Here is a 25,445-nt window from a genome sequence, read left to right on the forward strand (position 1 = left end):
TCAAATGACATACAGTGAGCAAATGAAAGGGCCCAAATTTGGAAGAAGCATAACCGCACAGCGATTGTTCTATAGGCCAGAGGATGGCCAACATGTGGCCAGCCAGATGTTGTTGCATTGCAGCTTCCATCAGCCCTAGCCAGCATAGCCAATGGTGAGGAATGATGGAAGCTGCAGTCCAACAACATCTGGAGGGCCACACATTCCCCATCCTTCTTATAGACAAAGGGTGCAATCTTTCTGTGTGGTTATGCTGTTGAAAGCCAATTGACTTTAATAGGATTTTAGCAATCTTTGTAGAGGATTATAGGTATACTAGCTACAAGTGAAAGAGGTATTCATTCAGACCAGGCTTGGACAACTTATGACCCATCAAGCCAAATGCAGCCCACCCATTATCTAATTATGGCCCACTAAGGGAACAATTCTGTGCATGTTTAGACAGAAAAAAGTCCTGGGAGTTGTAGGACTTCTTTCTGTCTGAGCATGCATAGGCTTGTGCTCTAAGCGGGTGATAAACTTGCTGGTTTTGCAACCAACCTGGTAGTGCAAAACATGGGACTGCCAACCACCTGGCAGGCTGCAATAAAGGACTGGTGACCTGTATTTGGCTTGACTGGTGACCTGTATTCAGGCCAGCAGTACCTGAAAAAATTAGAAGCCTCTAAAAATTACCATTCTGTTCCTGTTCAGTATTGTCACTGAAAAACTCATCTCAAGTCTTGTTAGTGATATCCATTTGATTCCTGAGAATGGTAATTGTCTCTCAAGGAAAATACGGAAAATCAATATTTTGTTTAATATTTTCCTAGGCTGTATGTAACGTTCATTTTAACGTTCTTAAATTTTGAGAGATCATGAAATAATACCATCCTATTAACATTTTTTCTTAGTGTTTTCTCTATGAAATATATTTTTTATATCTCAAACACCAGAGTAAAATCTACACCTTTCTTTAGTTCAAACTGCAGCAGGCCACATTGCAGATTTTGGTTACACCATATCTATGGAAAATGGTGGCTGGTTTCAAACAACTGCTTTCCAAAAATGGAATGATTGTAATAACTAAATGATATTGCTGGCATCCCAAATCCATAGTTACATAGGTCTTTATAGGATCCAGGAACTATTTTGTAGGCTAGCAAGTCTAAGGATATTGTAACATGTTTATTACACAATTCAGTTGGCTTAGGCTAACAATGCGCAATAAAGCCCCAAGAAGAAATTAGTGAATATTAAAGTTCCACGGCAGTTTCTCAAGATCTTTCTGGGCTAACAGCCTTCTCTAGGACATCATGACAATTCCCCCTCCCAAGTATTTCAGGCTGGCAAGTATGGTAAAGGACCTTGATATTAATTAATTGATGATTCACAGTGGATGCAATCTAGGTTTGCAGCACCCTGATTCTGAAGGTATCAAGCAGATTTCAAGGCTACATTCCTGTGCGCTCTTATTTGGGAGTAAATTCCACTGAACTCAGTGGGAATTGCTTCTCAAAAACACAGCTGGCATTAAACTGTACATGAATTTAGGATTGGTATGTTAATTTCCTGATTTATTCAAAGGCTCTTTAATAATTCCAACTACTCAGATGCTTAACATTTATCAGGAATCAAAGAAAGCATTTTTTAAATATATGTTTGCACACTGAGCTATGATCTTTTCAATATGGGATAGAAATTGAGGTTTGGAAGATTAGATTCCATTCTATTTCTGTCTAGTATATATTGCTGAAAAATGGAATATTAATTTAGAAAGCATTGCTGTAAACTATTTTTTCCTTTGAAGCTTTGGGTTCCATGTGCTCTAGAATCAGCAGATTTACACTTGGGTAATGCTAGGACTGCTTACTGAAAGATTCCTGTTTACTGTGTGATAACTTTCATAAATATATTATTATTTAAGATATAGACAGGAACTGAATCTGAGGCTGGATGTGTTCACTGTACTTTGCTTTTAAGAGAGGCAGCTTACATTCTTGATGTTATCAATTGAAAGAAAATGGAGAGCACCTATTTCTTTATGAAGCTAGTAAAACAACCTATGCACCTCCAGTTTAAAAAAATGCCTGGATATTAGGAGACCTTAAAGAGGTATTACAGACAACACACACTATCTCTAATAGAAAACTTGACAGGACTGTAACACTGTTGCTGTGTAAAAATCAAGACTTATGTTATTGCCTGTGGACAAAGTTCACCAGCTGATTCTAGAGCTGGGAAGCAGTAAAATGGCTTTTGCACAACACTTGGCCCAGTGCATGCAACACTCTGAAACCACTGGATGACTGTGGGTCTCATCCCCAAGAATCTTCAATAATTCCTGTGTGAATGGGCATGGAACCCCCATGTAGCTCCTAGGGCAGGGGTGGAAACGTATGGCCTTTCAGATGTTTTGGCCTGCAACTTCCATCAGCTCTAACCAGCACAGTCAATGGTGAGTGATGATGGGAGTTGTAGGTCAAAACATCTGGAGGGCTACAAGGTGCCCACATGTTCTAGGGATTTTCTGTTAGAGTTTAAAAAAAACTTTTGAATATGATGCACATTATACAAAATGAAGGCTTGGAAGGGAAACATTTCACTGTACTGGTGACAGAAGAAGCCATTATGTCTAGGGGGGGAAATCTGATGCCCAATTTCATATTATATTTTTGCTCCTAGGTACTTTTATGTCAGTAGACAATTGCTTTAGAAATTTTGTTCATCAAAGTCAATAAGGAATTTAAAAGCTATTTTGCATTCACATTTAGATTATTAAGATCCTTTTCACTATTCTCATGCTTGCTGGACGTTTTAAGCATGGGCATTCTGCCCAACGTAACAACATATAAAACAGATGTGTTTTTCCATTTGTATTATGCAGGAAGTTTCATATTAAGCTTTTCAATAATCACGTGAAATGTCCTACACACACACAAACATGTAAATGAATGCTGAAATGTCCGTATGGTTTGATTTACACCAGCCATCTCTTTGAGCAATAAATACCTGGAAAACTGAAATAGTATTATGACATCAACTGTCCACAAGAGATATGGAATCATAGCACTTCTCCATTTTCATTGTGGCTCTAGAATTCCCATTTTATCTCCACTCAATTTGATGGAGGCCAGTTGTTAAAAGTCACAATTAATCCAACTAAGCAGATAGCATAGAACAGTTCCCACCAACATTAACAGTCTGTTTTTCTAATGCTCTGTCATTACATCTGCAATATTTTCAGTTTTCTGTGTTTAAACAAAAAATCCCAAGCTGTTGGAAGTAAAGAATGAGGTATAAACATATGGAAGAGTACCATATTAGTATGTCTTAGGGTATACATTAGGGGAGTGCATTTCTTTCATAACAATTTTTTAAAATGGAAATGAAGGAAATTGAAACAAATGAGTGTCATGGGCATCATGGATGTATTTCATTCTTGTTCATTGTTGATGTCAGCTTGAAGTTACAGGGAGAAAAGAATCAGAGAAAAAGCAACATTTTGGTGTGTATTTGTAATGGGAGAGCCAGGTGTTCTGCCATTGTCTTTAACTTTGGTGCACTCCATCCAACCAGCATAAGATTTTTTTCAAGCATTCAACTACCCCTCCAAGAGAGTAGGCCTGGCAAGTTTCAGCCAGAAAGGTGACAACCATTTCTTAGGCACTTAAAAAGGCATACAGGTATACAGTCTAAATGCTATTTAAAATCTCATTTATTTTTAGTCCAAGGCCTGGACACTAGGTTCTCACAGAGAGCAAAACAAAAATTCCAAGGTGATTGTAAGATTTAGAGACTGGTGACCAAGTCGAGTGAAGTTCCCAAATCTTGAGGGAAAAGACGCTATGCAATCCCGGAGATTGTTTAACCAAGTGCTGGGCAAATCCGCCTGAACAGCTAAGCTCTGTCCTATTGGGCAGAATCCAAAGGGGTGCTTACGGCACCATCTGCACCACTGACTCGGTGTGGAAGTGGCCCCCACCACTTGTGCAGCCACGATTTAATGCTTCTGGAACAACTCAACTCGCAGACCTGGGAGAAGGGAGGATGGAAGAGCTTATATAAGGAAGCTCTGCTGACCCGCCTCCTTCCTGAAAGGAGTGTTTCTGTTTGTTTTGGGGCTTCCTTTATGAAGCGCTAAGTCTTTCTTGTGTAAGCAGTGGGTCCCTCTTGTGCTACATGATCGGCGGGACCCACCACTTGCAGCAGGGAACCAGTGGGTGGAAAAGAATTGGTGTGGCACCCCGTTGGATTCTGCCCATTGGACATTCTTCCAGGTGTCTCAGAAATGCAAAGATTGTAATTTGCATAGAATACCTGAGGCATCTTGTTTTAAACCCCTTTGCTAAAATTGAATTGGGAAGTTATCTAAATTCCTCTGGCTAAATTCCTATGCCTTGTGACTACTGAGAAAAAGCAGGAAAATCTACCCTTGAAAATCTACTGTATGTGTCAACATTTCACTTTATGTGTTTCAAGGAACATAAAAAGCTATGGAAAATGGATGTAATCCTCATAATTACAGTAGTTTCAAATGAAAAGAGGCATTTATTCTCCATGCCTTCCCTTTTTACAGTACTTAACCCTTTACTTTTTATCCTAATTTAAAGGTTTCCTATCATTTTTGCATCTGTTCTACCACTAGGAAGATGAACTGCAAAAAGTTCAAAAAGATACCTTCTGGCCTTGGTTTGGGTTTTTCCAGCCCTCCATCTTGCATTAGCTCAAATGCAAAGGATACATTGAGTACCTGGTGATTTAAGTAAAAGAGAGCAATCATTCACAATTCTAGGATTTTCTACAGAGCAAGGCTACCTAAAGATACAAGGATCTCTTTCATATAGAGTAATTAATTTTGTACGAATACTTTAGAAAGTTAGGAGATTATAAAAACTACAGGTATAAAGTAAAACGACTGAAAGAACTTTCCGCCTTAATGTTCAATTAATCATCTATATTTTGCTTCTTTACTACGTAGTGTAGACTGGGGAGGTTAGATGTTCTTTAAATGCAAATATGTATTCCAAAAGAATTACCTTCTGTTCAAAACTATCAGGCGTCAAAAAAAAGCTGTGAAGAGGCACAAAATAACCTTCAAGAAGACCCATCAGGAGCACCAGGTACACACCATCTGCAAACTTTAAGATGACATAATTTTTTCAGCATAATCTCTCAAATGGTCTCTCACTGTTGTGAAAAAAAATACACAGATATTGCCTAGTACTAAAGAAATAAACAACCATAAGGCTGTAAGACGCATGGAAGTATCTTTCATTAACAAGGGTGGGACTTAAGCACAAATAAATATGATTAGAAGAATTGAGGTGCCCAAACAAAGAAGCTTAATGACATTATAAAGATCTGATCTACAAGACTATTTGAATTCACAGCAAGATGATGCTCTATTTTGTTTACATATCATATTTAAGATATTTTCCAAACTTACTGGTCTGTTTGTAACAGCCCTAGAAAAAGATGGAAACCATCATATACCTGGAGACATATTTATCACACGGGACAGACAATTTGTTGCCCATCACTGCAAGGTGAATAAACAAGCCATTTCTTTATTACAGTTTAATCCTGCCCTTCCTTCAGGTTTAATGCCCTCACAACAACCCTGTGAGATAGGTTAGGTGACAGGGAGTGACTGGCTCAAGATAACCCAGCGAGCATCATAGCTCAGCAGGGGTTTGAACTTCAGCCTCTTTAGTCCTAGTGTGATGCTGTGTATCTGGTATACCACACTGATTCTGTATATTATTGACTGTTCCCTCTCCGGAACACACTACCCTAGTTTGCATGACATGACAGTCCATCGTGGGTTAATTTATGCTTGAAGAGCTGTGGTGCATGGCAGCCGACATTATGAATATGCGATGCCCAACCAGGGGTTGTCATGACACGTCAACCCAGCCAGTGGGGGTTATTTGAGGGCTAAACAACTGACACATAACCCTATTGAAAGCCTCTTCCTTACCTCTGAAGTCCTTATGAATTATATCTTCACCTCATCTACCTGATTGTATCTTCACCTTGTATTGTATCTTCAATTGTATACAATTATTTGTATTGTATACAATTGTTCAATTTGTTCAATTGTATACAATACAATTAATTGTATACAATACAATTATCAATTGTATCTTCACCTCATCTACCATTGTTTTTACCTGTAAAAAACAATCCAGACCATCTAAAGCTCCAGCCCATAAAACTGGCTGATTTATCCACCAGCACTATTTTATTAAAAGTAAGATGGTGGTTGAACATCAAAGAACATAAAGACCAAGGGTTGGATGCGAACATAAGGGTGTGCAACGAGGTTGGTGGAAACCAACTTTCCTGCCTCTCCTTCCCCCACAACCCTGCCAAAAGCCCCCTCGAGGATTGGGAGACCATGCTGAATAGGGTGGGCTGGGTGGGGAAGTCCCTGAAAATTGGGTGGAGGCAAATTCTGCAAGTGGGAGCTCTTCTTTCGGAAGTAATCTCTTCCCAATTTTCAGGAATCTGGGGATGCTGCCAAGGGAGGGAAAATCAGCCTCTGGTAGCCCCGTTATGCCACTTTTGTCTGGATCCAACTAGAGATCTTCCAATATTTGTAAAACTATGCTGGCAGAACAATTCACATATTACTCCTCAAGAGGTTTTAAATTCCAAGAAGCGAAGCATAAGCGAAGCAACGCATTTTGTCAGAAGAGAGAATCTCAAAAAGTAGATATGACCACATCATTTAATTGTGCAAAGATTTTGGCAGAAGGGAAAAAATGCTGATTAAACATAAGCCATAACCAAAGGTAAGCAGGGATTCTCTGGTGCTTGGTTATTTTGCTACGCAAGCTTATATAAACAAATGCATCTTACTCAAAGAAGAGGATAAATCTCAATTCTAACCAGACTTTTCATAGCTTTAGAACGGAAATCCTATGCATGTTTAGACAGAAAAAAGTCCTACAACTTCCAGCATGCCCCAGCCACTCTAAACATGCATAGGATGTTTGCCCACTCTAGAAACCTAGAATTTATAATATTAAAGGCAACATCCCTGGCCATTTTCACTCAACTTCGTATCAAGAAGTTTTAAACTTCAGTGAATACGAGAAAAGGTTTTGGATTTTTCAAAAACTGGGAATATGGCATCCTAAAATGTGAGATTTTAAAAGATCATGTTTTCACTGAAGTTCACAAACACATACACGGAATATAAATTACAAGACAACATGTGAGTTTCTGAAAGCTAGGTGGCTACTTCATCCTAGAACTGATTTTTGAAGAAACTTGATAGACAACAAATTGCCTTGTGTGTATGCATTCAAGCAGCTATTGATTTATTGCACAAACAGAGGTCCCACAATGAAAATTTCCCGGACCCCAGAAAAGAAACCAAATGCAAGCAGGTTTTTCTGCTTTGATTTTTTAGGGACATGGAGATTTTGAGCACAAGATATTCTGGTCCGTTATTAACTTTTATGTGAAGTGAGGTGGCAGGGGAGGAACATGTATGCAATCTCATGCACTTTCCTCAGATACAAGCAAGGAGAAAAGATATCCAAACAGGGCTTAACTATCCAACCAGAAGTGAAATTTACTGAAGCAATATTAATTGTTTACAGTGGAATCCTATGCATGTCTATTTAGGAGTAAGTCCGATTAAGTTCAATGGGTCTTACTCCCAGGTAAATGTATACAGGACTGCAGCCTAATCAAATTATGCTTAGTGCCCCTACACACCCTCTAGATTGTGGGGCTGTTCACACAAAGCTCTAACCCACAACCATGGGTTGTTTGTTGAACTGTGGGTTAGCATGTTGTCTAAACCCAGGAGATTTTCCACAGGGTGGCTTGTTAACCATGCAGTGTGGCTTATTTTTCTCAAACAAACCACCTTGAGAACCCATGGTTTGTTGTTTGATTGTTCAGGGTGGTTACCAAGCCACACTGCATGGTTAACAAGCCATCCTGGCTGAGTTCAGACAACACGACAACCCACAATTCAACAACAACCCACACTCAACCACTGAGCGTGGCTTAGCATGTTGTCTGAATAGCCCCAGTGTGTGAATGACTGCCTCTTACATCAAGCCATGGGTCTTTGTGTGTACAATGCTGCATCCCCCAGTAGAAGATTCTAAGAGCTAATATAGGTTTTCCCTGTTTCTCCAGAACTCATTGGACGAGAAGTCTTGGACTGCCAACCCTGTCAATTTTGATGGGAAAAACAATCTTCCCTCAGTGTTTTGCGTATGTGTGTGACGAACCAACCCTTATATGTTTTTTATGTTTAAAATGTACATCCTTCCGAAAGACAGTGGAAATATTGAAAAGAAATCATTACCCTGAAGATGAGAAGCAAAATTATTATTATGAGGATCTGTGAACATACAAATTTTGTTATTCTAGAAATCCCCTCGCCCCCTATAAATCAAAGGTATCATATTTAAAAGCTGCAGGAAAATGTCAAGGATAACATTCTTTTTTCTTTTTTTAAAAAAGGTATACATTACCACACAATATCTGAGGGGTTTTGTTTTGTCTCATGAGTAGATTAATTTTCTAAACTCAATCTGAGAACGGACACGAGTCTCTCGCCTCTAATTTAAAAGGCAATTGCTGTTGAAAGAAACACCCACGTTTGCACTCTTTGTGCTCCACAAAGAGCTAGTTCAGACATCATGATAACCATAGTTTATTGTGAAGTCCAAAGTGGCCCAAAGTGTTAGACTGGAAAGGCCATTTCCAGCTGATTTCCAATCAGCAGGAGAAACTATGCAATGTAGGTTCTTTCCCCCACCCCTGTGCACACTGGCCGCATGCCTGGGATTACTCTAATTGCGCGCTGCAGGTTGCCGTGTTGTGCGAACCCGGCGTGTGGTGTGGGTGTAGTTCCTTTTTGCTCACCCTACAACCCACACCTTGCAGAATGGGTTGTAGGGACGGTGAAAACAAACTACACCCCTGCTGTGCGCTGGGTTCGCATGACAGCAACCCGCGATGCAGCAGAGGTAATTATGGTAATCCTGATTGTGCAACCTGAGCATGCGGGGGTGGGGAAAACAACATAATTAATGTTACTTTGTTTTCCCCACTGATCGTCCAAACTCAGCCAGTATCATAGGTCTATTACTAACAGTAACCGTCAGCACTAGATTCCTCTTCGCTCAAAACCTGAATATTTCATTCCCCTGTAATAGATCAGCTTTAATTTTAAACCTCAATTATTTGAACCATTGCCTTTCACATTCTACTGACCCTTCTCTTGGCCTCTAGTCATGCAAACAATCCGGTGAATGCCAGTTTCAGCTGTACATTTTGGGTGATTTCCAGCACATTTTGAGCCAACAATCAGGAAAACAATGAGCTACATAAATACCAATGTTTATGTATTTCCTTTATAACCCACCTTTCCTACAAGCAGCTCAAGGTGGTGGACATGGATCTGTCTCCACAACAATCCTGTGAGCCAGGTTAGGCTGAGACGTGGTGACTGGCCCAAGGTCACCCAGAAAGCTTCATGGCCAAGCAGGGATTTAAACCTGCATCTCCCCAGTCCTACTCCAACACTCTAATCGCTCCCTTAATACCACCTTGATATAATCTTTCTCAGTATCTTCTTATTCCCTTCTTCCAAATCCATACAAATGACTTCATATTCAAGGAAAAGGCAGCTCACTTCCTGCTAAGGATTCCCTTCCCTGGGTTATTTCCTGAGTAACCAGCTCTCAGGCAAATTGTTTCAGCTGTTCTGCTGACAGGATTGATGAAGAATTCTGGCGGGTAGGATCCCTATCATTGACTACTCGTGTTACATTCAGTAAGAGGAGAACTTTCTTTTGGCATTTGCATTAAAGATATAATTATTACTTAGGAGGAAAAAAAATTCATTGCAATGTTGAAGCAGGACATGAAAAGCTCACAGTGCATAATCGTTCCACCCTCAAATTAGGCATCATCAGTTCAGGTTCTGGCTGAGAATGGTATCTTCCTTTCCACGGAAATTTCTGAAACTTTTATTGCATTATTATTTTGCCTTGCAAGAAATTCCAAAACTGGGGTTTATGGCTTTTACAACAAACATAAGGTAAATGTTGTAGGGCACAAGCCTATGGCCACTAGATAGCATCTAGACAGCCACAGGATTCTTCGGTTTATGGGAACCGAGCTTGGAGAAGGCGCTCCGAGCTCGGTTCCCAGAAATCCGACTCCCGTCCTCCCCTACTGCCTCGTAGGAGCTGCGGTTCATCCCCGGCTCCACGCTCAGAAAAGCAGCAGGGAGCAGCCAAAAAGGGCATTCCTGGGGGTGGGGAGGAGAGTGACCACAGAAGCGCCGTTACGATGTATCCTATGCACCATCTGGCCTCTCCCCCTCTCCGAGGAGCCCTGCTCCAAGGCAAAATCGGCCACCTAGCCGCAAATGCTAGAAAAGAAAATCCTCTCTGTGCTCCGACCCCTCTGCATTGAATAGTCGTCCGCCTCTGAGTTCGGAGGTGGCCGCCTATCCCCAAAGGATTGTGCCCTCAGAGAACAAGAAGATCTTTTAGATGCAAGACTACGGGGATTTCCTGTCCATCTCTCTTTTGCTTCAGAGACCAGGATATATTGTTGCTGAAGAGGACTGACTGGACCAGACTGCAGAATCTCCCTCTTCCCCTCTCACTCTACCAAAAGGAAATGTACAGTTACTCAGATAAAAGGACGCAGGGAAATGAGCAAGTATTCTAAGCTGGATCATCTTGTTTTGTTTGAGTGCAAACCGCAGCATAAGAAAATCCTTGTTATTTTCAGATAGAAAGTTTCATTGATAAACACTGTCATTTTATTTCCTTCAGATTATACCCTGCAACATTTCACAAATGAAAATAGAGACACCTCTGTATGTGGACCTGGATGGCCCAGTGCCAGAGCCCAGGTATAAGTTAATAATAATAATAATAATAATAATAATAATAATAATAATAACCACAATGACTCTGGACACGTATGGTGTGTGTTTCTTTGGCAGTGTATAAACACAGAGGGGCTGTTCACACAACATGCTAACCCACACTTAGTGGTTGAGTGTGGGTTATTTTGAACCATGGGTTATTTGTTGAACCGTGGGTTAGCGTGTTGTCTGAAAGCACCCAGGGTTGCTTATTAACCATGCAGTGTGGCTTGCTAACCACCCTGAACAACCCAACAACAAACCATGGGTTCTCAACATACCTTGTTTAAGAAAATTAGCTGCACTGCATGGTTAACAAGCCATCCTGGCCTTCAGACAACATGATAACCCATGGTTCAACAAACGACCCGTGGTGTGGGTTAGCATGTTGTGTGAGCAGCCCCAGACTATTGTCGCACACCTAGAATTAGGGGGAAAGGTTTTACAGGTCAAAACAATGTGACCCAGCCTATCGGGTAAAATAGACAACTGATTAGAGGTATTTACATTTGCTGTGGGCAGTTGTACCAAAAAGGATCTTTGGGACTAGACAAGGGATAGGCAAGCTCCAGGGGTCGAGGGGCCACCCCTGGAACCCACTGGGTCTGCACCCCATACAGCAATTGTAGCTGCCACAACTGCTGCCAAATTTACCCCTGTGGTGACAATGTGATTTTGTTTGCAAGCAGAATTGCTCTCGCAGGAGGCTTCCAGGAGCATGACTCTGCTTGCAAACAGGGTGCACACTCTCCACTCACTCTGCTTGCAAAATTGCTGCTTTTGCTGCCACAGTGGCAAATTCAATGGCAGCTATTGGGGCCCGCAAAACCGGCCATGGGGACCTTCATGTGTCTCGCAAACTGCCCCTCTCTGGACTAGACACAAGAGAATGACACCAGTTGTGTGTTCTAGCTTTCAATATCATCAGCCATTGTATTCTTCTGGATAGGCTGTCTGAGGGCTCTTCCAGATGGAGGGCTCCTAGCACCCCCAGTCACTGGGCTTCCACTGTAAAGTACAAGCAGAATTTCCGTGTACTGCCCACCGCCAGGGCAAATTGCCACTACATGCTGCAACCTTCTGTCCACAGCAGTAAGCGGAGATGTAGCCAAAGTAATTCCCTCCCTTTGTGGCTCCCTCCCACCACGTTCTTTGTGCCAAGGTGGTTTGTGGGGGTCCTTCTTCTCGGGAATTGCGCAATTCTGGAAGTCCGAAGGGTCACTGCTGTGCTTTTACTCCCAAGTAAGTGCATGTCACTGTGATATGTCTGGGAATCTATAAAATATACTTCCACGTTATATATTATTTTGACTTTTGTATTTGGAACCCTGTTTTTTTTAAAATCTGAAGGTACTATTTGGAGTTGGGGGTCCAAAGACACTTGGAAAGCCACTGGTTCCCTACCCCTATCCTAAAAGTTGATGTACATGGTTCAGGGGTGCTTCTAGATCAATCTTTGCCACTGGAAGTATAGGTCACCTCTGTGGCATGGAGTGCCTTTTACCACTTTAGACTTGTGCACCAACTATGAGTCTATGTGGACAGGATTAGCCAGCTTCAGTTGTCCATGCTCTGGTAACCTCCCATGCATACTGATGCAATGCAATGCATTGTAAATGGGGCTGCCTTGAAGATGGTCTGGAAACTCTAGTTAGTTCAGATTACAGTTGCAGACGTTACTGGCACTCAGTCCATTTCTAGGCCCAATGCAAAATGTTGGTTTGGATCTTTAAAGACTTTAATAGGAACATTATACCAGAAGGACCACCTGCCTCCATATACACCTGCATGGACCTTAAGATTTGCTTCTGAAAGCCTTCATTGGGTGGCGCTGCCAGGTGAGATATGATGTACAGCTGCTGGAGAAAGTGTCTTTTTGGTGGTGGCACCCTAGTTGTGAAGTGCCCTCTGCAGAGGTTTACCTGGCCCCTTCAGAGGTTTGCCTACTTTAAATTCATTTTATAAGGGCTATGGCTTTAAAGATATGTTTAGAGGAGCTCCCTTTAGAAAGAAGACTCCGATCTCAGAGGCTTCTTAGTACCCAATGCCCTGCTGGGCTGCTGCCAGCAGGGTGGGAGGAGTGACAGAGGAGATTTTGCTTCTCTGTCCTCCTTTCTGTCCGTTCCCCATACTCCTCTCCTTTTCACCACTGAGCCCATCTAGAAAAAGCACACTGCTGGGGCTGGAGAGGCCATAGGATTTCTTGTATCGCAGCCTCTCCCCTCCCCTCCAGAACACCCTTTTTCCTCCACTCTGAGGCTGCATTTGCAACCTCGGGAAGCAGCCAACATGGTACTTTCTATGGTGGCTGCAAGGGCCAGGGGATCAAAACCCATAGTCCCTTTCTCAAGGTCATAGCAGTATCTATGGCCTCGGGAGGGGGACTCCAAACAATCCTGTTTCCTCGGATGCTCTCCCAGGAACCATAGGGTTGCTTGCTTGCTTATTTATTTATTGTATTCTTAAATCCTGAAAACATGGTTATACAGCGACATCAAATATATATTTAATACAAAAATATACTATACCGCAATTTGAAAATACCAAATTGCAGATGATGTTAATGATGATGACAATAATAACAACAACAAATGTTTATAGTGCTTTATAGTTTCAAAGCATTTCACCTGTAATCAGTAATCAACTGCCCTGTTAAACAGAGCAATATTATTATTTGCATATTTCAGATTTAAGTGGTGGAACTGAAAGATTGCAGCATGCCTAAATCTATCTATATAGTTCATGGCAAAGGTGACAGTTGAACTGTGGACCTCTGGTTCACAGGCCCAGTCACTTAGCCTAATATTTTGTGTTAAATGACAAACACAGTATGCAGCTATTCACCAGTAAGTCCAAAATAGTTCCTCTGAACGGGAGGCTCCAAATACTTTTTTTTGACTGACAAAAGGGTGCAACCTTTTTTTGGTGCCAACAGCAATATCCTGTACAACACAGGGCTCTCCTGTCTTTTAAGCCTTTTGCAATGTCATATTCAAAGCTGTTTGAAGCATGCTGCCCTGCAAAACCCAATCTGTGCCCATCTCTCCAAGGTTATCACTGCTCAGTTCTTGTTACTTCACATTCCAGAATACAGAGGAGATTAATCTGAAGGTGAAGCTTTCCTTTCCCCTTCTCCAACAAGCAGTTCTTACACCTGTGGGATAATGCCTGATTTATGGGATGCTTTCAAGGTACCTGTGCCAAGAGATGGTAGCTTTTTACTATCTTGGAAACACTTGCTACCTATGGCAAGTAGCTCCCTGATGTGGTCTCCATGTGCAGAAGCTATGGAGATAATTCTGTGGCATTTTCATTCTCTGTTTGCAATATGTAAAATTGGGTGGTTCACATACCAACTGCCTGCGAAGTATGAAAATTGTTTCCTTCACATTTGTTGCAGAGAAGAAGAAAGATGTCCAAACAAACTGCTTTGCGCATACAATGCCCTCCTCCCCTTGGAGAAACCACTCTGGCAAACTGCATTTCCAAGTGAACCATTTAATTTTGCAGCTTGCAAATAGAAAATAAAAGAGCTGGTAGCTTTTGTCAGGCAAATGGCTTGTTAATGCCTGGTAGATATTTTCTCAATGGGAGCTAATGATGAGGAAATAGCTGGAGATCTTTCTTGAGAGGTTTTGAATGAGAGAGAGAGACAGACAGACAGACAGACAGAGAGTGCACACACGTGCACGCCGTGTGCAGTCTGGAATTTCTGGAGTGAAAGCTATCAGAGCTTGGGGAAGGTGACACACTCTTCCCCCTCCCCAAGGCAATGTGGATGTATAAAGAAGCAGCACTTTGAGATACAGAGACAGACAGACACAGGAGCAGAGACAGAGAAGAGTTAGCTCTAGGCTGGAATTTTCTTAGGGTGCCTCTTTCTGGGGTGTGATATGATGCGCGGTAGGAGATTATGGAGTTCGTGTTTAGCACTCATAATTTTATCTGCTGTTGCAGCCACCAAATGCATGAGTAGGAAGCATCAACAACTCCTATACAATGCCTCACCCAAACCCCACCCACCACTCTTCCTAGCATGTAGTGGAAGAGTTTCACCAGAAGCCACTATTAAGATTGGAGCAAAGAGATCACACATTGAATGTTCATTAATCGAAAGGGTAATAGAAGTTTATTCCAAAATAAACTGGAATACATGAAGAACACTGGAAATTGCTTCCCTCTCCTAAACATGACTACATAATCCTACCTGGGTTTCTAGTTCTGTAACTTCCAAATTCAGCTTATTCAGGTGTTTATTCACAAAAGTTATGAGGGTCTGAAAATTAAGAACACATGTAGCAGATTTTAGATCAGCAAATTTTAACGTTTGAAAAATACAGTAATGTAAAACATGCAAACACTAATCTTAAAGGTCAGAATGTTTAAAAAGGTTTATTTAATTCCTCTATTTATTGGCTTATGAGAGGCAGGAATATCCTGTCAAACCCTATCACAAACACAGAACAGATAAGGAATACATACTGCTGTGGAATGTTTATCACTTTAAAAACTATGAAGTTACTGCTGCAGTTTAATGAAGACTAGAGTAGAGAAAATAACATTAGACCCAAGAGGAAAGTTGATGTAAAGTGGAATATGAATGTTCTGTTCAAGGAAGCTGTGCTGATCCATATCAGCAGGAGATCATGGGGCAAAATCTCTAAAATGGAAATTCCTATGTCTCATTCACTCTCCACTGCCAACTCTTGTAAGAGATAATGTTGAAGAAAACAGCAGAATATTCAATTATCAAAGAACCTGCTGGTTAAAGACCGGAGTTAAGGTTATCACCAAGCCAATTAAAGGCACACCTCCTCAACAAGCCTGAATAAAGTATATCAGTAGTGTCCCTCAGAATGTGAAAGAAATATATGATATACTGAGGCACAGTTTGCATAAAAAGTACAAATGTGTCAGTTTTCAGCACTTTATAACTTGCTGTATCAGTGGCAATTTGTATCAGATCAGTCTGAACTTTTACATGATTGTAGACATCATGATTATGGATGCCACGTTTGATGTTCTTCACTCTACAGGTGTCATTTTTATAAGCAGTAGAAGTCTGAGTCTTATAATGGCAGAAACTTTTTTTTGACAACTCGCTTTAATTCAAATTGTTACGGAACAGAGATATTCATTTAAAGTAGAAAAACTGGGTACAACATCCAAGGATTTAGTGAGGGTTTCATATGACACTGTTCACTGTTGTTGCTATAGCTATTCACACAGCACCATCACATGTACATGGGATCTACTGAGTAACAAAGAAGACAGTCAGGCCTGTGCCCCAGGAAGCTGATATAGCTAAACCTCAGTGTGAGAGAGACACAGGCACTCCTTCTCTCTGCACATGCCCTGTTGGCACTTCCCCTCCTTATTCCCTAAGGTAGGGATGGGAACCTGTTGTCCCTGCAGATGCTGTTGGACTCCAACTCCCTTCAGCCCCAGCCAGCATGGCCAATGATCAGGAATGATGGAAGCTATAGCCCCACAGCAGCTGGTTCCCCAACCCTGCCTTGACGGGTCCAGTTTCCATGATCGGCTGATGTTCAGGCTATGTGAGCTACTCACAATTCACAAAGTATGTGAGCTACTCACAAGTCACAAAGAGCCCAAGGATGGAGTGCTTTGCTAGAGCTCTAGCACAGCCTTCCCCAACCTCATGCTCTCCAGATATCTTGAACTACAACTCCCATCAGCAGCATGGGTGATGGGAATGGTAGGCCAACACATTTGGAATGCACTCGGTTGGGGAAGGCTGGCAGCTGTTTTGACGTTACATAGAGGAAGGCGTAATATATGCAGTGCGTGAAATATAGAGGAAAATACAGTGCACCTGCTGAATGCTTTCCACAAGCTACAGAGACACATCCCACCCCAGCAACTGGCAAGACCTCTTGGGTCTTGTGGCAAACAACTGAAGAATTCCTCTTAAGTATCAGGACAGGAGGTGAGATGCAAACAACTCAGATTAAGCTCATTTGATCTGTGTCCAACCTATATTTTGAATCTATTGATATTAGGTAATGATGAAGCACACAGCAGGCAAGACCACAGGCATCAAAGCTGAACCATGTGGAATTCCTTGGCAACCTCACCATTTCAGTTTTAATTATATGCAGCGTATTTCTGTACTACTTAAATATAGTATATCAGAAACAAAGACATTTTCCAACCTTTTTCACAACATTAAGTTTGTCTGGAGCATGATCAAACAGTGTGTCAAATGCATCCCTTTCTGAAATACAAGAGATGACAACAACCCGTTAGATAACGTAACACTGAAGGATGAGATTTCCAAGGCTGGAAGGGACTTAGGTGTCATCTAGACGAACTGAGACTAAATTTGCTTTACAAAAATCTTCCTTGAACTTTGTTTACCAATCTCACAATAGGTCACAAGCTGACCTATTCTAAAATGGGTTTCTCTCACATGAAGCAGATTAGCTTGAAAGAAAGATAGTAGGAATATAACACTATTAGCAGAATCTTAAACAGGCCTTTTATAAAAGAAGGTATTTGTCACTCAAATTCTGTAGTATAGAAATTTTGTGCTAGACTCGCAGGAGTGCATCATGTTAATTTCACTCCAGAAAAGGTAGCATATTAGGTGTCGTTTATTCTTTAAAGTAATCTCGTTCTGAGGTGGACACTACATAGTCTCAGAAAAGATGAAAGTCTAATAAAATCCCTTATTTTTATGAGTACCCACAAATATTTGATCTTTTAAAAAAAAAATAACTTTCAGCGGAATAGTGTATACAAAAACAGCAGGTATATATAAATTTCATCCAGCAGTGATAAAAGTAGTTCCACAATCTTAAATTTGTATTGTTCATCTTGTGCGTAATTGCTGATTATTATTCTCAGTCCTGTACCACAGTGGTCCTCCCCTAATGATGCACCATGATCAAGAGCAATTAGCATTTATGAAGGTGCAATATGAGGACTGTAATTATGATTTTTAAAGAGTTTTCCATATAAACCACAGCAATTAGCTAAAATCTAATAGAACTGAAATCGCTCAGAAAGAGGAGCTACAGTCTCTAACAGTTTTAGGCAGTAAGAATTTTGTACAAGAACATTCAGCAGCAGAAGGTTGGTATCCTTTGGGAATTAGGTCTGCCTATACATATGCCTAGAGTAGGTTCCACAAATCTATGGGACTTGTTCTGGATCATGAGGGGAGGACTGAACCTCATTGCTCCTATCCATTGGCTTTGGTGTTCACACAGGAGATCTGCATATGCATGCACATTGCCCAGTTCTATTCAGTGTTGATGAATGCTTTTCCCTGTATTGAAAGGAATGGGGCAGTGACACCTGAACAGAGATCCAGGGATGCAACACAGGGATGCAACCTGCAGTGTTTTGATAGTGGACCATATATCTAAGAAAAGCCCAAAACAGTATTAAGAAATATCGCTGCTTATTTCTCTTAGTAATTTGGACGTCGTCGTATACAACACTTACATTTGTTGTTGTTCAGTCGTTCAGTCATGTCCAACTCTTCGTGACCATAGCACATCAGGCCTTCCTGTCCTGCGCTCTCTCCCGGAGAGTGCTCAAGTCCATATTCATTGCATCAGTGATGCTATCTAGCCATCTCATCCTCTGCCGTCCACTTCTCCTTTTGCCTTCAATCTTTCCCAGCATCAGGGTCTTTTCCAGTGAATTTTCTCTTCACATTAGGTGGCCAAAATATTTGAGTTTCAGCTTCAGTATCTGTCCTTCCAATGAGCACTCAGGGTTGATTTCCTTTAGGACTGACTGATTTGACCTCCTTGCAGTCCAGGGGACTCATAAGAGTCTTCTCCAGCACCACAGTTCGAAAGCATCAATTCTTCGGCGCTCAGCCTTCCTTATAGTCCCGCTGTTACAGCCATATGTTGCTACTGGGAAAACCACAGCTTTGATTATACGAACCTTTGTCAGCAAGGCGATGTCTCTGCTTCTTACTATGCTGTCTAGGTTGGCCATAGCTTTCCTCCCAAGGAGCAAGCGTCTTTTAATTTCATGGCTACAGTCACCGTCTGCGGTGATCTTGGAGACCAAGAAAATAAAATCTGTCACTGCTTCCATTTCTTCCCCTTCTATATGCCAGGAAGTGATGGGGCCAGATGCCATGATCTTCATTTTTTTAATGTTGAGTTTCAAACCAGCTTTTGCACTCTCTACTTTCACCCTCAACAAGAGGCTCTTTAGATCCTCTTCGCTTTCTGCCATTAGGGTGGTATTGTCTGCGTATCTGAGGTTGTTGATAATTCTCCCGGCAATCTTAATTCCAACCTGTGATTCATCCAACCCGGCGTTGCTCATGATGTACTCTACATATAAGTTAAATAAGCAGGGTGACAATATGCAGCCTTGTCGTACTCCTTTCCCCATTTTGAACCAATCGGTTGTTCCATGTCTGGTTCTAACTGTTGCTTCTTGACCCTCATACAGGTTTCTCAGGAGACAGGTAAAGTGGTCTGGTACTCCCATCTCTTTAAGAATTTGCCAGAGTTTGTTGTGATTCACACAATCAAAGGCTTTAGCATAGTCAATGAAGCAGAAATAGACATTTTTCTGGAATTCTCTTGCTTTCTCCATGATCCAGCGAACGTTGGTGATTTGATCTCTAGTTCCTCTGCCTCTTCGAAACCCCGCTTGTACTTCCGGTAGTTCTCGGTTCACATGCTGCTGAAGCCTAGCTTGTAGGATTTTGAGCATCACCTTGCTGGCATGTGAAATGAGCGCAATTGTATGGTAGTTTGAATACTCTTTGGCATTGCCCTTCTTTGGAATTGGAATGTAAAGTGACCTTTTCCAGTCTTGTGGCCACTGTTGAGTGTTCCAAATTTGTTGGCATATTGAGTGCAGTACTTTAACAGCATCATCTTTTAGGATCTTAAATAGCTCAGCTGGAATACTGTCATCTCCACTAGCTTTGTTGTTAGTAATGCTTCCTACTTGACTTCACTTTCTAGGATGTCCGGCTCAAGTTCAGTGACCGCACTATCATGGCTATCAGGGACATTAAGATCTTTCCTGTATAGTTCTTCGGTGTATTCTTTCCACCTCTTCTTAATCTCATCTGTTTCTGTTAGGTCCCTGCCTTCTTTGTCCTTTATCATGCCCGTCTTTGCACAAAACGTTCCCTTGATATCTCTGATTTTCTTGAAGAGATCTCTAGTCTTTCCCATTCTATTGTTTTCCTCGATTTCTTTGCATTGTTCATTTAAGAAGGCCTTCTTGTCTCTCCTTGCTATTCTCTGAAACTCTGCATTCACTTGGCTATATCTTCCCCTTTCTCCCTTGATTTTCGCTTCCCTTCTTTCCTCAGCTACTTGTAAAGCCTCATCAGATAGCCACTTTGCTTTCTTGAATTTCTTTTTCTTTGGGATGGATTGAGTTGCTGCCTCCTGAACAATGTTACGGACCTCTGTCCATAGTTCCTCAGGCAGTCTGTCTCTCAGGTCTAATCCCTGAAATCTATTCTTCACCTCCACTGTATTTTCATAAGGGATATGATTTACGTCATACCTGAACGGTTTAGTGGTTTTCCCTACGTTATTCAATTGAAGCCAAAAGTTTGCAAGAAGCAGGTCATGATCTGAGCCACAGTCAGCTCCAGGTCTTGTTTTTACTGACTGTATGGAGCTTCTCCATCTTTGGCTGCAAAGGACATAATCAATCTGATTACGATATTGACCCTCTGGTGATGTCCATGTGTAGAGTCGCCTCTTGTGCTGTTGGAAAAGAGTGTTTGCTATGATCAGCGTGTTCTCTTGGCAAAACTCTATTAGCCTTTGTCCTGCTTCATTTTGTACACCAAGGCCATGCTTGCCTGTTATCCCCGTGATTTCTTGACTTCCTACTATAGCATTCCAATCCCCTATGATGAAAAGGACATCTTTTTTTGGTGTTAGTTCTAGAAGGTGTTGTAGGTCTTCATAGAACCGATCAACCTCAGCTTCTTCAGCATCAGTGGTTGGGGCATAGACTTGAATTACTGTGATGTTGAATGGTTTGCCTTGGATTCATACTGAGATCATTCTATTGTTTTTGAGATTGTACCCCAGTACTGCTTTTCCCACCCTTTTGTTGACTATGAGTGCTACTCCATTTCTTCTAAAGGATTCTTGCCCACAGAAGTAGATATAATGGTCCCCTGAATTAAATTCGCCCATGCTTGTCCATTTTAGTTCACTGATTCCCAAGATGTCGATGTTCAATCTTGCCATCTCATGTTTGACCACCTCCAGCTTACCTTGATTCATTGATCTTGCATTCCTGGTTCCTAAACAATATTGTTCTTTACAGCATCGGACTTTCTTTTCACCACCAGACACATCCACACATCAACTAAGACAACCATGAATCTGAATTCAGCTGGTTTTGAATGAATTCAGCAGCAGAATTAAGTGAAGAAAACTTTTTTAAAAGGTTGAAATCAAATGAGACTTACCATGCCGTCCTGACAATGCCCTGTAGAAAAAGACATTATTGTATTTATTTTATTATTTATTTCATTTCTATACCACCCAATAGCTGAAGCTCTCTGGGCGGTTCACAAAAATTAAAACCAAACGGCACACAATAAAACAATTTAAAATATATAGAACGTTAAAACCACAATATAACAATACAACCACAATAAAACCTAGCAGCAGTGCAGGAATTAAAATACAGATTTAAAACAGCAAAGCTAAAAGTCTAGATAGCTAAAATGCCTGGGAAAATAAAAAGATCTTCACCTGGCACTGAAATGAATACAATGTAGGTGCCAGGGGAATCTCACTAGGGAGCTCATTCCACAGCCGGGGTGCCACAGCAGAAAAAGCCCTCCTTTTAGTAGCCACCCGCCTCACTTCCTTTGGCAGGGGCTCATGGAGAAGGGCTGCTTAAGGTCCAGGCAGGCACATATGGGAGGAGGCGATCCTTCAGATAACCTGGCCCCAAGCCGTTAAGGGCTTTAAATGTTAATACCAGCACTTTGAATCGGGCCCAGAAATGAACTGGCTGCCAGTGCAGCCGGAAAAGTACTGGCATAATATGAGCTCGCAGGCCAGTCCCTGTTAACAATCTTGCTTTCCTATTTTGGACCAGCTGAAGTTTCCGGACCATTTTCAAAGGCAGCCCCACGTATAAGGCATTGCAGTAATCCAGACAAGAAGTTATCAGAGCATGGATAACTGTAGCTAGGCTATCTCTGTCCAGATAAGGGCGTAGTTGGTATACCAGCCTAAGCTGATAAAAAGTGCTCCGTGCCACTGAGTTCACCTGTGCCTCAAGTGACAGTTCTGGATCTAAGAGCACCCCCAAACTACAAACGTGATCCTTTAGGGGGAGTGCAACCCCCTCCAGAACAGGTTGAATATCACCTAGCTGGGCAGACGAACCACCCACTAACAGTGCCTCCGTCTTATCTGGATTGAGTTTCAGTTTATTAGCCCTCATCCAGTCCATAACCATGCCCAGGCCCTGATTCAGAACAGCCACTGCCTCACCTGGGTTTGATGAAAAAGAGAGGTAGAGCTGGGTATCATCTGCATATTGATGGCACCTCAGCCCACACCTCCAGATAACCTCCCCCAGCGGTTTCATGTAGATGTTAAACAGCATAGGGGATAAAATAGAGCCCTGTGGGACCCCATGGCACAATTGCCATGGCACAGAGCAATAATCCTCCAGCACCACCTTCTGGAGTCGGCCATCCAAGTAGGAGCGGAAGCACTGCAGTCCAGTGCCTCCAACTCCCAACCCAGACAACCTATCCAGAAGGATACCATGGCTGATGGTATTGAAAGCCGCTGAGAGGTCCAGGAGAATCAACAGGGTTGCACTCCCCCTGTCCCTGTCCCGGCAGAGGTCATCCATTCCAGAGGAAATAATACAATTATAAATGTACACACTCCTACAGTAATTTAATATACTTCTGTCAGTGCAGAAAGAAAACTGCATATATGGGGTAAATATGCACCTTGTCATACAGTCAGGGCCAGAAATATTGGAAAAAGGATAACTGTTTTGGCAGTTGGCCTCTGTACACCACCACATTGAAGTTGAAAGGAAACACACCCAGATGGGAGTGAAGTCAGGAGTTTCAGCTGTAATTCAAGGGGTTTGACAAAAGTGGGGCACTAACCATTCAGGAAGGACAGCCAGTGGCATACACACACACCCATCATTGGTGGCTCATAAGTAATGGAACAAACCAACATCATTTCAAACTTAAGGATCGCCTTTAATACCTGGATGAAACTCCTTTGCAGTCAATGACTGCCTGAAGTCTGGAACCCATGGACATGACCAAATGCTGTTTCTTCCCTCAAGATGCTTTGCCAGGCCTTTACTGCAGCTGCCTTCAGCTGCTGCTTGTTTGTGGGTCTTTCTGCCTTCAGTAAGTGAAAAGCATGCTCTATTGGGTTGAGATCAGGTGACTGTCGTGGCCATTGAAGAACATCCCACTTCTTTGCCTTGAGAAACTCTTGGGTAGCTTTTGCTGTATGTGTTGGGTCATTATCCATCTGCAATATGACGCGGCGACCTATCAGTTTGGCAGCATTCGGCTGAATCTGAGCAGAAAGTATAGCCCTCTACACTTCAGAATTCATCCTGCTGCTTTTATCAGCAGTCAGGTCATCAATAAACACCAGTGACCCGGTTCCATTGGCGCTTGGCAGCCATACATGCCCATGCCATAACACTGCCTCCACCATGTTTGACAGATGATGTGGTATGCTTTGGATCATGAGCCGTTCCTTTCCTTCTTCATACTTTTCCCATCATTCTGGTACAAGTTAATCTTGGTTTCATCAGTCCAAAGAATCTTATTCCAGAATGGGGTGGGCTTTTTAGGTGTTTGCTGGCAAAGGCTAATCTGGCCTGTCTGTTCTTGAGCGTTAGCAGTGGTTTGCACCTTGTTGTGAAGCCTCTGTATTTACATTCATAAAGCTGTCTCTTGACTGTAGATGATGACATTGACATGCCTACCTCCTCAAGAGCGTTCTTGACCTGGCTAGATGTTGTGAAAGGGTTCCTCTTCACCATGAGCAGAATTCTGCGGTCATCCACTTTAGTTGTCTTCTGTGGTCTTCCAGGCCTTTTGCTGTTGCTGAGCTTGCCATTTGATTCCTTCTTTTTCAGGATGTTCCAAACTGTTGTGTTGGACACTCCCAATGTTTTTGCTATCTCTCTGATGGGTTTATGTTGTTTCCTCAGCCTAATGATGGCCTCCTTCACTCGCATGGACACCTCTTTGGATCTCCTGTTGGGAGTTCCAGTGAACAGCTACCAAATGCAAATGTAACACTCAGAATCACCTCCAGGCCTTTTATCTGCTTGATTGGTCATGGCGTACCCAGGAAACAGGCCACACCTGGCCAAGCAGCTGCTTGTCAGCCATTCGTTCCATTACTTATGAGCCACCAATGATGGGGGGGGGGGTGTATGCCACTGGCTGTACTTCCTGAATGATTAGTGCCCCACGTTTGTCACACCCCTTGAATTACAGCTGAAAGTCCTGACTTCGCTCCCATCTGGGTGTGTTTCCTTTCAACTTCAATGTGGTGGTGTACAGAGGCCAAATGCCAAAACAGTTATCCTTGTTCCAATATTTCTGGCCCTGACTGTATTTATGGATTTATATTCATACCAATTGAAGAATATCCAGACAGGCTTTTCAACGACATACCATAATCTCCACTGACTTCAATTAAACTAGATTATTTTGCAAGATCACAAACTTCCATCTGACTAAAGTCTTTTTTCTTTTCTAGTTAAAGGGGTGATCATTCAAACTTTATTTTCCAAGGACTAAAAATATTTGGAAGGAAATGTATCTATTTGTCTCAGTTTTTGGACACTTTTTACAAGCAGAAATGTATTAAAATTTGGAATTCAGATTTGGAAAAAAATATATTTTAAAATATATAAGAGCCAGGCACACAGCCCCAGTAATGATGTTGGCAAATGTTGGCAAATGTTTGCGTTTTCATCTCGCAGTGATGTTGACATACTCAGTGTTACCAGTTATTTCCTCTTGGATTTGTCGGGACTGGAGGATTCCTTCACGCTTCTGGAAAAGATATTACATAATATTTATACTATACAATAATTTCTAATGCTTATAACACTAGAGTGCTTTTATATACATGTATGGGTGACATCCAATATCCAACATTTTGTGACTGGACCTCTGCTCATGTAGGCAGACGTGCATATACGCTGCTGGGAGGAAAGTAAACTGAACATGACCAAAACAACACACACTGCAATAACAAAACAGCAAGATCCAAAAGGAACTAAGTCCAATTAAAACATTTTTAAAAACTAGGAGTGGACTTGAAATGTTAGACAGGTAGCATTATGGAGCATGATTGACAGGCTTTTACCAGTCTTGTGAAAAAGTCTAAATTTGTTGTCAGATTGGATTACAATATATAACATTGAGAAGGGCATTTATTAAAGTTGTGTCCAATGAACAAATATTGAGTACAGAGTATGCAGCACAGTGCCTTATCTGAATATTTAAAGAAGGAAGAGGCAGTACAGG

General features: G+C 41.8%; 1 protein-coding gene across 1 annotated transcript in view; it reads right to left on the reverse strand.

The window, feature by feature from the left end:
• PARVA (parvin alpha) overlaps positions 1-25,445 on the reverse strand; it is a 115,548-nt gene that overhangs the window by 7,735 nt on the left and 82,368 nt on the right. The window contains exons 7-12 of the mRNA XM_084853951.1: positions 24,910-24,968; positions 21,357-21,376; positions 17,080-17,141; positions 15,111-15,179; positions 5,019-5,120; positions 4,660-4,732 (exon numbers count right to left, since the gene is read on the reverse strand). Of these exons, the coding sequence (XP_084710077.1) occupies positions 4,660-4,732; positions 5,019-5,120; positions 15,111-15,179; positions 17,080-17,141; positions 21,357-21,376; positions 24,910-24,968 (385 nt within the window). The remainder of the gene's footprint in view (positions 1-4,659; positions 4,733-5,018; positions 5,121-15,110; positions 15,180-17,079; positions 17,142-21,356; positions 21,377-24,909; positions 24,969-25,445) is intronic.

This window comes from Heloderma suspectum, chromosome 1 (genome assembly GCF_057233095.1).
Source record: "Heloderma suspectum isolate Gila_16-S chromosome 1, 16-S_ref, whole genome shotgun sequence".
NCBI lineage: Eukaryota > Metazoa > Chordata > Lepidosauria > Squamata > Helodermatidae > Heloderma > Heloderma suspectum.